This window comes from Monodelphis domestica, chromosome 7, assembly GCF_027887165.1.
Source record: "Monodelphis domestica isolate mMonDom1 chromosome 7, mMonDom1.pri, whole genome shotgun sequence".
NCBI lineage: Eukaryota > Metazoa > Chordata > Mammalia > Didelphimorphia > Didelphidae > Monodelphis > Monodelphis domestica.
In genome coordinates this window covers 6,404,434-6,420,010 of record NC_077233.1, presented here as the reverse complement: position 1 = coordinate 6,420,010, position 15,577 = coordinate 6,404,434, and the positions used below count along the sequence as shown (strand labels likewise).

General features: G+C 52.6%; 1 protein-coding gene across 5 annotated transcripts in view; it reads left to right on the top strand.

Annotated features, from left to right (window-relative positions):
• Nucleotides 1-353: 353 nt before the first annotated feature.
• SUGCT (succinyl-CoA:glutarate-CoA transferase) overlaps nucleotides 354-15,577 on the top strand; it is a 488,805-nt gene continuing 473,581 nt past the window's right edge. For all 5 annotated transcript variants that reach the window (XM_007500632.2, XM_056804130.1, XM_056804128.1 and 2 more), the window contains exons 1-6: nucleotides 354-594; nucleotides 7,552-7,603; nucleotides 7,689-7,762; nucleotides 9,857-9,942; nucleotides 12,272-12,322; nucleotides 15,169-15,289. In XM_007500632.2, the coding sequence (XP_007500694.2) occupies nucleotides 483-594; nucleotides 7,552-7,603; nucleotides 7,689-7,762; nucleotides 9,857-9,942; nucleotides 12,272-12,322; nucleotides 15,169-15,289 (496 nt within the window). In that variant the 5' untranslated portion in view covers nucleotides 354-482. The remainder of the gene's footprint in view (nucleotides 595-7,551; nucleotides 7,604-7,688; nucleotides 7,763-9,856; nucleotides 9,943-12,271; nucleotides 12,323-15,168; nucleotides 15,290-15,577) is intronic.

Here is a 15,577-nt window from a genome sequence, read left to right as displayed (position 1 = left end):
GCTTCCTCTTTAGTGCCTGTGACCTGTCCGGGACTCCTCCGCTCACTGGCCCAACCCTACGCTGTGCTCCCCTTCCCCTCGCGACTTCTGAGCTCTCCTCCACGTGTAACTCGGTGCTGACCTCTCCAGGACTCCAGATCAACCCTGTACGACACCGCCCCTCCCCCCTTCCGGACTCCCGATGTCCTTCGCTCTACCCCGCCGGTTCTCTGCCTCTCTCCCGGACGTCTGATCGCACCTGTGTGACCCCCATCCCGCCCCTCCCCCCCCCCCCAGGCTGTCTGGTACTCTGGCTCTCCCCTGCACGTGCTCCCATGAGCCCACTTTCTCTCCTGCCCTCCCCGCACTACCCTCCGGAGCTCTCTCTCCAGGACTTCATATCGCCCCGCCCCAGAGGAGGTCCGATTCTGCCAGGGCTCGCCCCGCCTGCCAGCTCCACGTCCATTGGCGTCCCTGTATAGGGCCGGAGCAGATCGCTCAGGATGTTGGCCGCCGGCGCTGCGTATCGGTTCTGCTGGCGGACTACGTGCGTTTGGAGGCTCGGCTCCTGCCGAGGTAGTCCGAGGCGGCTCCGGAGCAGCTGCCCAAGTCCAGGTAGTGAGGAAGAGTGGGGGCCGCTGGTGCCTCGGGGTGCACTTTCCTGCCACTCTCTCCTGACCCCCTCTTTTCTCGGCTTGCCTGGAGGAGGCTTAGCTGCAGCCCCGAGGGTGCTGGGTGGTGTCCCATGGGAGACCCCTGGGCTGGGGCCCCTCTTCCCCCTACACGTGTCCCTGGACCCTCCAGTCCCAGCTGTGTGTGAGTGAGCCCCAGGGGGGGTCAACCCCGCGGCGACCCTTTCTAGCGCCAAACCTCACGTGGCCCGAGTTTTCTGATTGTATTCCAAAGTCCAGTGGATAGAGCACTGGCTTAGGGGCAGGAGTCTTGGCCCAAGTCCGGGCAACTCCTGGAAAAGGAGCGGAGGTAGCTGGTAGTGCAGAGTGCTGTGCCTGTGGCAGGGCCTGGAACAGTGACTAGCAGGATGGAGGATCTTAACCTTGTGCCTCAGTTTACTCCATTCTAAAAAGGGACTAATAACAGCACCTTCCAGCTAGGATTGTGGTGAGGATTCAGGAAGATAATATTGGTACAAGAAAGGCCTTAACGGCCATCGGACTTTACTCTTGCTCCCTGGCTCTTTACAAGAAAACTAGGGGAGGCCCCCTCCTTTCTTGCTGTGACTTAGACTTTCCACCCACTCTTTGGGGCTTTGCCAACTATTGGGAGAATGTTTGTCTCAAAAACTGGGGTAGGGGCAGCATCCAATAGGTTACTCTGAGAAAGAGAATCGAAAAGGCCTGAACAGCCCTCTCTGCTCCCAGTTTGGTTGTCTTAGATCAAGCCCGTCTTCCAGAGCTTTTCTTGCCTCCTGTCTACAAAGGCTGCCTGGCTCCTGGAGCCCAGGCCCATTCTGCAGCTTTTTCCTGCCGTCAAACGGGAACTTGAAGTTGGACTCGGAGTCCTGAGGATCTAATTCAGCTCTGCCACTCACGCCCCCTGTGACTGTTGATAAGTCTCTTGGCCTTGCTCATTAAAGGAGCAAGTTGAGGCGCCATGATTTTCCTTTTAGCTCTTAATCTTGTGATTAAATCAGATCCCAAAACCTCCCACCTGTGCTCATGTGGCTGCAGCTAGATCGTTCAGTGGATCAAACCCTGGGCTTGGAGTAAGGAAAACCTCAAAACAAATTGGGCCTCAGATATTGATTAGCCCTGTGACCCTGGGCAAGTCACTTACCCTCTATTTGCCTCATGTGTAAAATGGTGTATTCCTAGAACCTACCTTACAGTGTTGCTCTGAAGGTGAGATAAAACATATAAAGCACTTTGCAAATTTAAGGTGCTTTATAAATGGTAGCCTTTATTATTACAGTATCTCCATTTTACTGATGAGGAAACTGAGGCTCAGAGAAGTTAGGCAGCCAGAGTCAATGTCTCCCTGACCCCATGTTCCAGCACTCTGTTGCTACCCATCAGTCAGAAATAGGGGTTCTGTGAGACTGTAGGCTCCTTTAGAGCTGTCACCCAGGGATTTCCTTTCATCTTTGTAGTCCCAGAAGCCAGCACCCTCCTTGTCACACAGGGGAGACTCAGTACATTGGCTGGGTTGGATCAAATTTACTCAGATCTTATGGAGGCAGTGCAGGGGTGCATCAAGGGTAAGGCTTCCTCCGACCATTGGGCTAGAATATAGCCATTCACAGGAGAACTCTGTTCCTTTGAGTTGTTCTCAGAGGGCCCCCAGGGATGCTGCTGGCCTCCAATGCCTCGTCCCCAGCCCCGGAGAGGCCAGACTCGGGAGTCAGCAAAGCAGGGGCTACCAGAGGACTCCTTTGTGTCTGGTTACCTCCATCCCTCCCTCGGGGCTGCCTTCTCACCCACCGTCAGGGCACATTTTAGCCTTCCAAGTTGGGGCAGCAGGGGGTGGCTCTGTGCCGAGAGAGCCAAGCCTGGAGTTGGGTGACCCTGGCCAAGTCACGTCACCCCCCTGTGGCCCCTCAGACAGGAAGTTCTTCTACAATTTTAAAATCTCTTCTAATTCTCCGCATTGCTTCAGATTTTACCTCTGGGGTGGTCCGTCTCCTACCTCAGCCCTCTGTCAGCGCTGAGCACAGCTGTCCTCTGTGCTTAGGCCTTCTTCAGGCTAAAGAGCCCGGGGGCTTCAGCTGATATTCAGCCGCCAGGAGCTCCTGGATCTTTTCTGTCCTGCCTCTCCACCTCCTTCCTAATCGGTGGCTCCCAGAGGAGGTCCCACCACTTCCCTGGAAGGCCTCCTACCTTGGCTTCCACATCATTCTGCTGTCTCGTGGGGAATTCGCAGGCCATGGCAAGCCCTCCTCGTTCTCCTCTGGGACCAGAGAATCTCACCCTTGAGGATGCTTTGTGGCTGCCAGACTGAGGAGGGCCCTGGGGAGGTAGGCGGCTGCCAGAGTGAGACCCCGAGGGGTCCCAGGCAGAGGAGAAGAGCGCATCCCCCTTCCCCCCCCCCCCAATAGTTCAGCCCTACTTTGGGGGCAGCCGAAGGAGACGCCGGCGAGCCCGGAACGTTTCTGTGCTCTAAGAAAAAGTTGAAGGAATGAGAAATGAAAAATATTCAGCACTTCCTGGGCATGAAGCTCTGGGCTAGAAAGCCGGGAGAGAGCAGGTCCACTCTGCTCTCGAGGCCCTCTTGCACTCCAGCGGGGGGAGAGAACCTTTCTCTGAAGCTCCGCAGAGAAGCAGCTCGCTGAGCCTTTTCCTTCCGTCCTCAGAACCAGACTCCCTGCTGTTGGCGAGCCCTTTGCCAGTCAGGCTGAGGACGAGGAGGGTGACCTTTTCCTGATTTTCATCATCTGGGGCTGTCGAGGAGGGGGGACTAGAACGCCGGCCACATGCCAGGCCCCTCTCCGCCAGGGGGCTTCCCAAGGCTCTCCGAGATGCCGGTAGGGAGACCCACGTGAGCTGGTGTAGGCTGAAATGAGCAGCCCCAGAGGAGCAAAAGGCAACTAGAGTACGGTCAATGGGAAGAGCCGTGACAGGCAGAGTGATAAATAGCTACACGTGCTGCTGGCTGGGTTCCAGACAGCACTTTGTTTGTTCCTCACAGTCATCCCAGAGGTGCTATTATTAACCCTGTTTTATACATGAAAAAAACGGAGGCAAACAAAAGTAAAATGACTTGCCCAGGGTCACATGGCTATCTCAGTCTACGTGTGAACACTTGACTCCAGGCCTAAGCGTTCTATCATCTGGGCTACTTGGCTATCTGGCAGAGATCTGAATAACTCAAGTCCCCCCATCAGGATGACCACATCATGCCTTTTTAACCAAACTTTAAAAGAAATTATTAGTCATTTTCATTTTTCTATCAGATTCGTTTCCCAACATATCCCTCCCCCTCCAGCCAGAGCGAACCCCTCTAATGAAGATCTAACCAAAGGGGAAATGGGTTATTTCTTCAGAACTAACCCGCCCATCAGCCAACTGCCAGTATAGACAGGGGTCCACACTCTTCAAACCAGGGAGGGATGTGTAGCCTTGTTTCAAATTCCAAACTAAACGTCCCCCTCTCCAAACATCCACTTCCACGCACCTACCAGAACAGGAAAAGAAAACGATGGATGAAACGGAAATCTTCACTTCCAGCTGCTGACTTTTAGAAAAAAGGGTATAATAAAGCGTTCGTGCTCCCTTTGAAAATGGCCTTACATGTCTGCTTCCTTCTGAACTTCTCCTTTTCTGTGCATTTTAAAAAGTCTCTGTATGTCTCTCACTCTCTTTGTGTCTCTCTTTTTCCCTCCTCCCTTTCTCTCTCCTTCCTTCCCTCTCTCTTTCGCTCTCTGGCTCTGAGCATCACTATTGTTAACCCACCTTCTTCTTCCTCACCCCTCCTTCCCAGCTAAAAACTGAGAGGAAAAGAAATCCTGGCACATAAGCAGAGTCAAACAAAACAAATCCCCGCAGCAGCCGTGTCCGAGAGCAGACGTTTCTTTCTGCACCATTGAGCCCACCAGCTCTCGGGCAGTAGGGGACCAAGACTTTAGTCAAGGCTCTCTGGAGACATGATTGGCCATTGGGTTTATCACAGTCCTGACTCTCTTCCTTCCTTTTCCTTGCTGTGATGCTGGCCTTGTAGACACTGTTCTGCTGCTTCTGCTCACTTCACGCTGCCTCAGTTCACATTTCCCACGATTCTCTGATGCCATCTTTTTTGTCATTCTATGTGGCACCGTGTTCCATTACGTTCATAGGTGGCACTTTGGTCAGTCATTCCCTTCTGGACACCTTCTCATTTCAGTTCTAGGTCTGCTTTTTCCTGTTAATGCTCTGCTTCCTTTTTTGAGGAACTCTAAGTTAGATTTGTTTGAGATGATTCTCTCCCTGTTTTCATCCTCCCTCGTAACCCTCCTTATCCTTCTTGTTTCGTGTGTGTGTGTGTGTGTGTGTGTGTGTGTGTGTGTGAGAGAGAGAGAGAGAGAGAGAGAGAGAGAAGGGGGGAGAGAGGAACCCTTCTCTGTTTCAGATAAGAATGCAGTTCCTTGGGTGCCTGTTGCCTCCACACTTGTTGGCCCTTTTTAGCATATATTCCAAGTTCTGTTCCCTTTTCCCTTCTTTCTTCCTTAGTGTATTCTTTTTCAACTTCTCCAAACCATCCGATCTGAGAAATGGGTTACAGGGGGCACAGCATGTACTGTGTGAGAAGTCAGTTTAGAGGAGGGAGGCTTCCGTGGCATGGCAGAGAAAGGCTGGAGAGGCAGGAGTGGACCTTGAGGAGGAATGTTGCCATGAAAATCAAAAATGCTTTCATCTGAAAAGGCTGAGAAAGAGAAAACTGACTGTGAATATGCACTATGCCTGTGTTGGCAAACCTCTGACATGCCTGCTGGATCATGCTGGAGGGGGCTGCTCCCTTCTCCCTCTCCAAGCATGCCTCTGGACATTTCTCCCATCACCTGCCCTTCTGCTCAGCAGCCCAATGGGGCATTTCCTCCCTCCCCTGTCTGGGGTAAGGTGGGGGGCTTGTGTGAAGGTTGCAGTATGGGCACTTGGTCTCTGAGGTCTCTAAAAGGTTCGCCATCACTGTACTATGATGACTAGACACAACAGTTAAAATAGCATAGGAAAGGGGGCAGCTGGGTAGCTCATTGGATTGAGAGCCAGACCTAGAGACAGGAGGTCCTAGGTTCAAATCTGGCCTCAGACACTTCCCAGCTGTATGACCCTGGGCAAGTCACTTGTCCCCCATGGCCTAGCTCTGACCACTCTTCTGCCTTGGAGCCAATACATAGTATTGATTCCAAGACGAAAGGGAAAGGTTTAAAAAAAAAACCTATAGGAAAAATAGTAACCAAAACAGCAAATTTCTTGGATAAAGACCTAATTCCTCAAATGTATAGAAAACCAGATCAAATTGATAAAGAATGCAAGACATTCCCCAGGCAGTAAATGATTGTAGGATATGAATGGACAGTTTTCAACAGAAGAAATCAAAGCTCGAGTCAGATAAAAAGTCTAAATGACTATTTATGAGAAATGCCAATTAAGCCACCGAGGTCCCATCTCCCAACGGCCCAAAAAGGAAAATGACAAGCTGGCGGAGATGTGAGAAAACTGGGACACTGATACACTTGTGAAGGCATCAACAATTCTAGCGAGCAATTTAGGACTGTGCTTGAAAGGCTACAAACGTGTGCGTACCCTTTGACCTGGCAGTAACCCTAGTAGGTCCATGTCCCAACGAGACAAAGGCCAAGGGCCCGTTTGTTCACAAATTTTGGCAGCAGGTCTTTTTGGGGTGGCGGAGAACTGGAGATGGAGGGGATGTCTGTCCCCGGGGAGCGGCTGAACAAGTGTGCCTAGGATTGTGCTGTAAGAAATGACAAGCCAGACGGTGTCGGGAAAACCAGGAAGACTTACATGAAGGGATGCAAAGTAAAGGGAACAGAAGCAGGAGAGCATTGTACGCAGTAACCACACTGTCACTGTGAGCGACTCGGTTACTCTGATCGATACAACGATTGAGACAATTCCAAAGCGGTCCTGGTGGGAAAGGCTGGCTACCTCCAGAGGAGGAACTGATGAGACTGCCGATCGATCGGAGGCACGTGCAGTTTCTAGCGCGGTTGGGGCTGGCTCCTCTTTTATGAGCTGCCCAATGTGGAAATGCCCGTGAGCCGAGATAACCGATCCCCTACACGGGCAGAACCCACAACTAGGAAGTGCCAGAGGTCAGATTTGAACCCAGGACCTTCCATCTCTAGGCCAGGCTCTCCATCCGCCAAGCTATTAGCTGCCCCCTCCCCCAAAGCTCACCCAGTGAGCCTTCGCTCTGTCCCAGCTTTGTCCTCTTGGTTCTTCTTTTCCTGACGGGACACAAAGTCTGGATGCTCAGAACGTGCTGTTTGCCCAGGTTGGCCCCGGCGGCTGTTTAACGGCCGCCGTTCCCAGGCTCCAGCGTCCGGCCGGCAGTGGCTCCCCGTTTGGGTCTCGCTCTGGACAGGCCACCAGAGGCTCCTCCTCTTTGCCCGCCCAGGGCCGCCTCTTCGCAGCAGCAGCCCCATCTTTTTTGGTGCCTCTGGTGCCCCCCCCCCCCGCCCTCGTGCTTACTCCCCGACTCCCCGCGCTTTTGGCTCTTGGCTTTTGATTATAAGCCCCCAATGGACACATTTTGCAAGGAAATAACCGTAGCAACAATCGTCTTGTAGGCTTAGAAGTTATTTAAAGCAGACTTTTAGGGGCACTTGGGGGGCTCAGCGGATCAAGAGCCAGGACTAGAGATGGGAGGTCCTGGGTTCCAATCTAACTTCAGATACTTCCTAGCTTGTGACCCTGGGCAAGTCCCTTCACCCCCCATTGCCTGGCCCTTCCCTTGTCTGCCTGGGAACGGCACTCAGCACGGTTTTAGGGCGGGCGGCGAAGAGAGGGTTGAAGGAAAAGAACAGACTCTTCTCCTCTCCTCACGCTCCCCAGTGTCCTGAGGGGACACGGGAATGACTCGTGTTCAGGAGCCTAAGAAAACCATCTTACTCTTTCCTAGATACGGACAACGTCAAGCCCTTGGATGGTGTGAAGATTCTGGATCTCACCAGGTTTGTGTGTCTCTGTGGGTCTGCTTTGGGGCGGCCCAGATGGAGAAGAACTAGCAGCTGGACATTTCCCTGTTCAATATTGCAGAGTCCTGGCCGGGCCTTTCAGCACTATGAACTTGGGAGACCTGGGAGCCGAGGTGATCAAGGTGGAAAGACCAGGTGAGCCCCCCTTCTTTCACCAGGGAACGAATAGCTTCCGGGCCCGTGTGTGTGGCTGCCTGGACGCCCCCCTGACCTCCCTTCCCCTCTCTCGAGGGGCCGAGGATCAGCCCTGGGGATGGAGCTCAAACGAGGCAGCCCCAAACCAAGTTCTGGGCAAGGGGCCTGGGAGAAAGCAGGGTGCCCAGAGTCGGGGCCTCTAACCTCAGATCGCAAGGCAGGACCTGCTGTCCGAGCCTACAGCTAGGCAGAGGAAGCGTCCTCAGAGGGTCTGGGAGCAGCCACAGGGCCCCTGGAGGAAGGGATGGGAGAGCCTGGAAAGGGAAGAAGGGGGCAGCTCCGTGGCGCAGTGGGTAGAGAGCCAAGCCCAGAGAGGGGTGTCTGGGTGACCCTGGGCAAGTCACTCCACCCTCATTGCCTGGCCCTTAACCACTCTTCTGCCTTGGAACTGGTACTCAGTACTGATGCCAAGATGGAAGGTGAGGGCTTAAAAACATGGAAGAAGGAAGGAAGGCAGGCAGGAAGGAAGGAAGGAAGGAAGGAAGGAAGGAAGGAAGGAAGGAAGGAAGGAAGGAAGGAAGGAAGGAAGGAAGGAAGGAAGGGGGAAGAGGAAGAGCAGGAGGGGAGAAAAGGGGGACATGATAGAATAGGTGAGAGGAGGAGAAAGAGGAGAGGAGAGAGAAGGGAAGAGTGAAAAAGTGAGCCAAGTAAGAGAGAGGAGACGGGAGCCATTCTAGAACCCTTCACTGTGTCAGCAAAACTGGATGAAAACTAAAGCCTTTTCCAAAAGGACTGAAATGCGTCAAATCCTCTTTTCTCTGTCTGACTGTCTGTCTCTTGTACTTCTCTAAACACACACATTTTCCTTTTCTTATTTTTCATTCAGCAGATATTCATTAATGTGTGTCTTCCTCAAAAACACTAAACCTGCTTTACATTAGAAGACTCATAGTAGGGAGTATGGCAAAGGGAAGTATGAAGGAGCAGGGCAGGGGAGAGGCCTGGATTTGTGGTCAGTGCCTGGAAATGATGCTGCCACTTACTGACTGGGAGACCCTGAACAAGTCCCTTAGAATTTCCTCAACTGTAAAATGAGGATGTTGGACTTAATGACCTCTAAGATTCCTTCCAGCTCTGAATTGATGATCTCATGAAAAAATGCCTGGGAAAACTTAGCTTATGTGGCTCATGATCTTTTTCACAAGTTGACAACCTCCCTCCCTCCCTCCCTCCTTTCCTTTCTCAATCCCTCCCTCCCTCCCTCTCTCCCTCCCTCCTTTCTTCTCTCCTTCCCTCCCTCCCTCTCTCCTTCTCTCCCTCTCTCCCTCCCTCCTTCCCTCCTTCTCTTCCTCCCTCCCTCCCTCTCTCCTTCCTTCCCTCCCTCCCTCCTTCCCTCTCTCCTTCCTCCCTTCCCTCGCTCCTTCCCTCCCTCCCTCCCTCCCTCCCTCCTTTCCTCTCTCAGTCTCTCTCTCCCTCCCTCCTTTCCTCTCTCCTTCCCTCCCTCCCTCTCTCCTTCTCTCCCTCTCTCCCTCTCTCCCTCCCTCCTTCCCGCCTTCCCTTCCTCCCTTCCTCCCTCTCTCCTTCCTTCCCTCCCTCCCTCCTTCCCTCTCTCCTTCCTCCCTTCCCTCCCTCCCTCCCTCCTTCCCTCCTTCCCTCTCTCCCTCCCTCCTTCCTTCCCTCCCTCCCTCCCTCCCTCCTTCCCTCCCCCCTGTTCTTTCTTCCCCTTCCCCCCCCCCCCCCCCCGCCCCATTTCCCCCTTTCTTTGCATTCCCAGGACTTAGCCCAGTGCCTGTCTTGGCTTTTCTATTTCCCTGTTTGACCTCAATGGAGACAGCAGGTCCTCTAGGACAGATGTTGCTCTTTTTGGTCCTGGCTTTGTCTGTGCCGAGCCCAGTCTCTGGAATACAGTAGACTCTTAAGTTCAGTGAGTGAATCGGTGGAAGGGGTGCCCACGGTCACTAACTCCCAGGCCTCTAACGCGGCCCTTGGGCTTGGGTGGGCTCTGTCTCCCCAGTCCAATACCTTTGTGGCCTCGGCTGTCGGAGGGCGGTGCTTGGCCCAGAAAGCTCATGGGAAGACTGCTCTGCTTTTTAGGAGCTGGCGATGATACTCGCACCTGGGGGCCACCTTTCGTGGGATTGGAGAGCATTTATTTTCTCAGTGTTAACCGGAATAAAAAGGTAAGCAAAGGAGAGGCTTCACTGGGCTTTCCCCCCATCAGAATGAATTTAGGAGAATGATGTGTGCCTCTCTGGAATGTTTATCCAGACCGTAGAACCTCGGAGTTTTAGGTATTCTAAGATCATCTCATCGATCCCTTTCATTTGATAGACTGGGAAAGCGAGGCTCAGACAGGCAAAGGGAATGGTTCCCAGGCGTTGCCCGTCAGTTTCGGTTGCCTCTGTCTGACCCGGTGGACTGTAGCTCAACAATGCCGTCTGTGGGATTTTCTTGGCGAAGATGCTGGAGGGGTTGGCCACTTCCTTCCCCAGAAGATGAAGGCACACAGAGGAGAAGTGACTCGTCCACGATCACACAGTTGTCTTTTGAACTTGGGTCTTCCTCAGTCTGTCCGCTGAGCCAACTGGCTGCTTCCAGATTATACAGCCTCAATCACTTTTTGCATATAAATAGAATTGCCAAATGAAAGTTGTCTTATTACTATTTTGATTCTAGGCTTTTCAGCGCTCCTATCCAGAAAAGGGGTCACCTCTATCTAGAACTGGAAAGCATCTTAGTGTCACCACATTAGCCCTTCATTTTTCAGATGAGGAAATTGAGAGCCACTGAGCTGCCCAAGGCTATGAAGGCAGTAAGGGCAAGACTGGGGAGTAGGAAGGAGGGCCCTGTTTTCCTATCGAGCCTCAGACGAGCGGTGTGGCCTTGAGCAAGTCCTTCACCTCTCTGGGCCTGGCTTTCTGAGCCCCAGAAGGAGGGGCTCGACTCAGCCCTGCTCACCTGCTTCTGGGCAGGCTTGCTTTCTCAGTAGGAATTGGATTCAAACCCAGGTCAGCAACACGCTTTCCTTTACCGGATGCCACTCATCAGGACAATGACTAAGCGTGTGCTCTGTTTTCGACCTGAGAGAAGCCACCCGGGAAGTCTTCCTTTCTGGAGTGCAGGAGGACGGGCTCCCCTCCATCCCTGAGCCACGGAGGCCGGCAAGGTAGAATGCAGATCAGCGAGACCTTCCTCTCCAAGACTATAATGAGGCTCTGAGGGCCGTCTGCGGACTCAGCTCTGCTTCTGCTTAGGTGGGACAGCGAAGATGGATAAGGAGGGGGCGACAGCGTAGCGATTTCAGACCTGTTGCCCGGGCATGGCAAGAAGCTGCTCTGCTTGCACAGATTCCGTCTTTATTTGTATGTATTTTTACACGCTGCACACATTTTCCAACATACGTGATGATTTCTGACAGGTAACCGGATGTGCCGCCCATGAACTTGTAACAGATTGTTTAATGAGTCTGTGAACATCCTGCATTCCAAGTTGCTACAACAAAGCGAGCTCGCTAGAGACACATGACACAGGCAGGGTAACGGGGGTCAGTCCCCCGGCCTGTGGGATGACCAGCCAAGAGAATCATTGTTGCTTTGAATCCGCTTTCATAATCAATCCGAATTACTTAGGAGACTCCGAACAAAGCAGTGCTGCTGGGGGCAGCGTGAAAGGGTACATTTAAGACAGACCAGATTCGAGGCATTTCCCAGTTTTCCAACTTTCATTTCTCGGTTTCATTAAGGCGTCCTAGTGACGCTGCTCTGGTTATTGCTCACAAGCGGATCAGTGAAGCGTGTCGGAGCAACTTGATGCTTAGAGAAGTGATTGATGTACCTGGCGTGCTTGGCTTGCAATGGGTGTGGGGAGGAAGGCCGTTCCATTTGGGCGGCTGCCTAAAAATCCTTAGGCTTAGTTGTGTCATTATGATCTTCTGGGGATAGTCTGGGGGGGCTAAAGGGGGGGTTACAGGCACTAATCCTCTAAGTGATTTGCCCTCCTGTTACATTTTAGCAATTCCAGTAGTCAGGGAAGTCAGTGAGAGAAGTCACATAGAGGGGGTTCAGTGGGGGTCTCATCTTTCCTGGGCACCGCCTTGCAGTCCTCAATTTCCAACTGTGACCATGTCAGCCAGCGGGTTTGAGGGCTCCTGTAGCCAGCGCCCGACAGCTCCCAGCCTAGAGCTCGGTGAGAAGTGGAACATGTCGCCATAGTCCTTCCGCTCACTTCTGGGAAGTCAGTGACCCGCCAGGCTGCCTCCCCGCCATAGAATTCCCTTGGAAGTGAAGACACCCCTCCTCCAGGCAGCACCGGGCTTTCAGGCAGAGCTCTGGGGAAGGGGGGGGTCCCAGCCAGGGGACATCCTGCTCTAGCCTGAAGGAAAGCCCCTCTCCAGCCATCCTGATTGCCTGAAGGATTTCTAGTGGCTCTGAGTGGGCAGATGAGGCCAGGCCCAGGGCATCCTCCTGGCTCAGGCCTCAGGGCCTGTTTGCATTCTTTCTTTCTTTTCAGAGCATCTCGGTCAACATTAAGCACCCGAAGGGGAGGCAGATCATCCGAGAGGTAAGAGGTCTCCTGGGGGGAGGCAGTTCCAACTCCAGGGCTGCTGCAGGCCAGCTTTGAGCTGGGAGGTCTTCCTGCTCTCAATCACTGGTGCTGCCCATGTGGAAACTTCCCTGTGCTGGAGGGCGAAGGCATTAGAACAACAGCCCTGGGGCCTCTGGAGCTGCCCACTCTCTTCCTCAGCTAATGAAAGTCCAGGAGAACAGGCTGGAGACTCCCACCCATGCAAGTAGAGCTTCCTGGGCCACCGAGGCTTTATAGAGAGCCAGGATGTGTCTGGATCTGGATTTGAACTCGGGTCTTCTAAGTTCCAACACTAACTGCCAGGCCACTTGGCCACACTATCTCATCAATAAAGAACCCGAGATGATGGAGCTCCTCAGCTCTTTCCTCCAGGGCTTGGCTGCTGTGGATTCTCTGGCTGCAGCAGCCTGGTCTGCCCTCCTTTTAGCCACTAGATGTGCAGGATCAGGCTAGGGTAGGGGTGGGGGAGTCTGGGCTTGCATGCACTCTCTCTGTCTCTCTGTCTCTCTGTCTCTCCCTCTCTCTCTCCTTCTCTCCCCCCCTCTGCCTCTCCCTCTCCCCCCCTCCCTCTCTCTCTGTCTCTCTCTCTCCTCTGTCTCTCTGCCTCTCCCTCCCTCCCTCTCTCTCTCCCTCCCTCCTCCCTCTCTCCCTCTCTCCCTCCCTCCCTCCCTCCCTCCCTCCCTCTCTCTCTCTCTCTCTCTCTCTCTCTCTCTCTCTCTCTCTCTCTCTCTCTCTCTCTCTCTCTCTCTCTCTCTCTCTCTCTCTCTCTCTCTCTTCTCTCTCTCTCTCTCTCTCTCTTCCCCTTCCTTCCCTCCCTCCCTCCCCACACACACACACTTACATAAGCTTGCATCCTGCTCCATCACTTCTGTCGCCTTGAATGGGCTGGATTTTTGTTTGATACTCTTTTTTTTTCTGTTTAAAACCTGACCTCCCTGCTTATGTTCTAAATTAGAAGAGCAATAAAGGCGAGGCAATGGGGGTTAAATGACTTGCCCAGGGTCACACAGCTGGGCAGTGTCTGAGGCCACATTGGAACCCAGGACCTCCTATTCTCCAGGAACGCACAGCTCTTTAAAAACATTCCCCCAAAGACATGCTCTACTATAGTTTCTTCATCCCTGAGCCAGTGTAACTTGGGATACAGTAAAGAGAACTTTAGACTCTGAGTCAGGACCTAGATTCAAATCCTGCTTCTGACATGTCTAAAGCCCTTATCTTTCTGTTTGTTCTTGAGGTGAGGTTTAAAGTTGCTTCTCTCAGGAAGTGAGTTTCCTCAGTTCTTTTCCTTTGTACTCTCCTCCCACCTCAGAGTCAGTAGCCTCCCCACAGTAACACTTGCAGGAACTCCTCACAGACCACTCACAGGCATTTGTGCTGGAGCCAGATTTGGTTAAACTGTGGCTCCCAGTAACAGTAATGGGAGTCTCTGTGGGAGGTCATTCACTGGTATAAGGGATACTAAGTATATGCTTAGTGCTTCCAAAGAGAAGAGGGGCGGAGCCAAGCATGGAGAGGGCCCAGGAAGACACGCCCCATCCCAATGAAAGATACAAAGTATAGGCTTAGTGCTTCCAAAGAGAAGAGGGGCGGAGCCAGGACAGGGACATGCCCATTCCCAGAAAACCACACCCTCGCTAGTATAAGGCATAACAAAATACCAGCTTAGGGCTTCCAAAGAGGAGAGGGGCGGAGCTTGGCATGGAGCCTACTCAAGGAAACACGCCCAGTCTCTGCCAGTGGGAAGATGGCAAATGTTAGGAATGGGGCCTTGATTTCTTACTGCTTTGTCCATCCTCTTGACATCGGGAAAATGGCAGGCGAGCTCTATTTTTTCTTCTGGAAATCTGGTTGTTCAGCAATGTCCTGCACAGCAAATGGCTGTCAGATCAGTGACTGGAACAACGGGAGGAAAGGAGAGGACCAGGAGACAAGCCAGGCCAAGGAGCTGGGGCTCTGATTGTGGAAGCCTTAAATTCCAGGCTGCCTGTTTGCCTTTTATCTTACAGAAGCCACCGAAGGGATTTGTTAACCCATACCTTCTGTCTTAGAATTAACATGGTGTATTGGTTCTAAGGCAGAAGAGCTAGGAAGTGTCTGAGACCAGATTGGAACCCAGGACCACCTGTGCCTGGCTCTCCACCCACTGAGCCAGCGAGTGGCCCCCACTGAAGATTTTTAAGTGGGGGAGGGACATGGTCCGATTTGTTTGAGAGATGAGCGAGATACAGGGAGACCAATGAAGAAAGTTACTGTAATAGTCCAGAGGTGAGGCGAGGAGACCAGCTGAGGGAGAGAAGAGGCTAGGCTATCAACACACATTCTCTTTAGGTGTCTACTAGGTGTGAGTTATTGTGCTAGATGCAAAGAAAGGCAAAAACATAATCCCTGCCCTCAAGGAGCTTCCATTTCTAGTGAAAGATAAAGGAGACAGCCCAGAGGCAGAATCCAGTGGTTCAGTGGATAGAACACCAGACTGGAGTCCGAAGACCTAAATTCAAATCTCACCAGAGGCCCTTGAAAGTCATGTGACCCTGAGCAAGTCACTTAAGCTACCTTGGCCTTAGTTTCCTCAAGTATGAAATGGAGACAGTCCTGGGTTCCACATCTCTGGACTGTTCAATTGAGATAACAGTTGTATGGCACTTTGCAAACCTTAAAGTGCTCTACAAACACTTGCTTTATGGGTGGCGATGGGGTGAGAAGTCTGAGCTGCCTCTGAGGTTTTGAACCCAAATGGCTCAGCAGAAAGAGGGCAGTTTGGAAAACGGTCCAATTTGAGCCACTAGTAAAATATCTCCCTCATCTGTCTCTCTTTCCAGCTTGCAGCTGTTTGTGATGTGTTGGTGGAGAACTATGTTCCTGGCAAGCTGTCGGAGATGGGTCTGGGCTATGAAGACCTAAAGGAGGTTGCCCCTCATATCATCTACTGCTCCATCACAGGTACTTCAGTCTCAGCTTGGGCGCCACAGAGACCCTTCGGGGAAAGCAGAAGCCTCTGCTTGGGGATACCTTTTTCTGGGCCAGTTCTGTGGAGAGTGGGCTGGAGCTCCACGGTTTTTATTCTCCTCTTATTATGCCCTTCCCTAGTAAGCAACCCCCAAAGCAAAGCAAGCAGGGAAACCAAGGAAAACCAGATCCCCCAGAACCCAGGACGTTTGGCTTGTTCTTGGTTTGGGGTGAAGTGGAGGCAGAGGATGGACTTGGGCTGAAGGGTCATTGTAGCCCCCG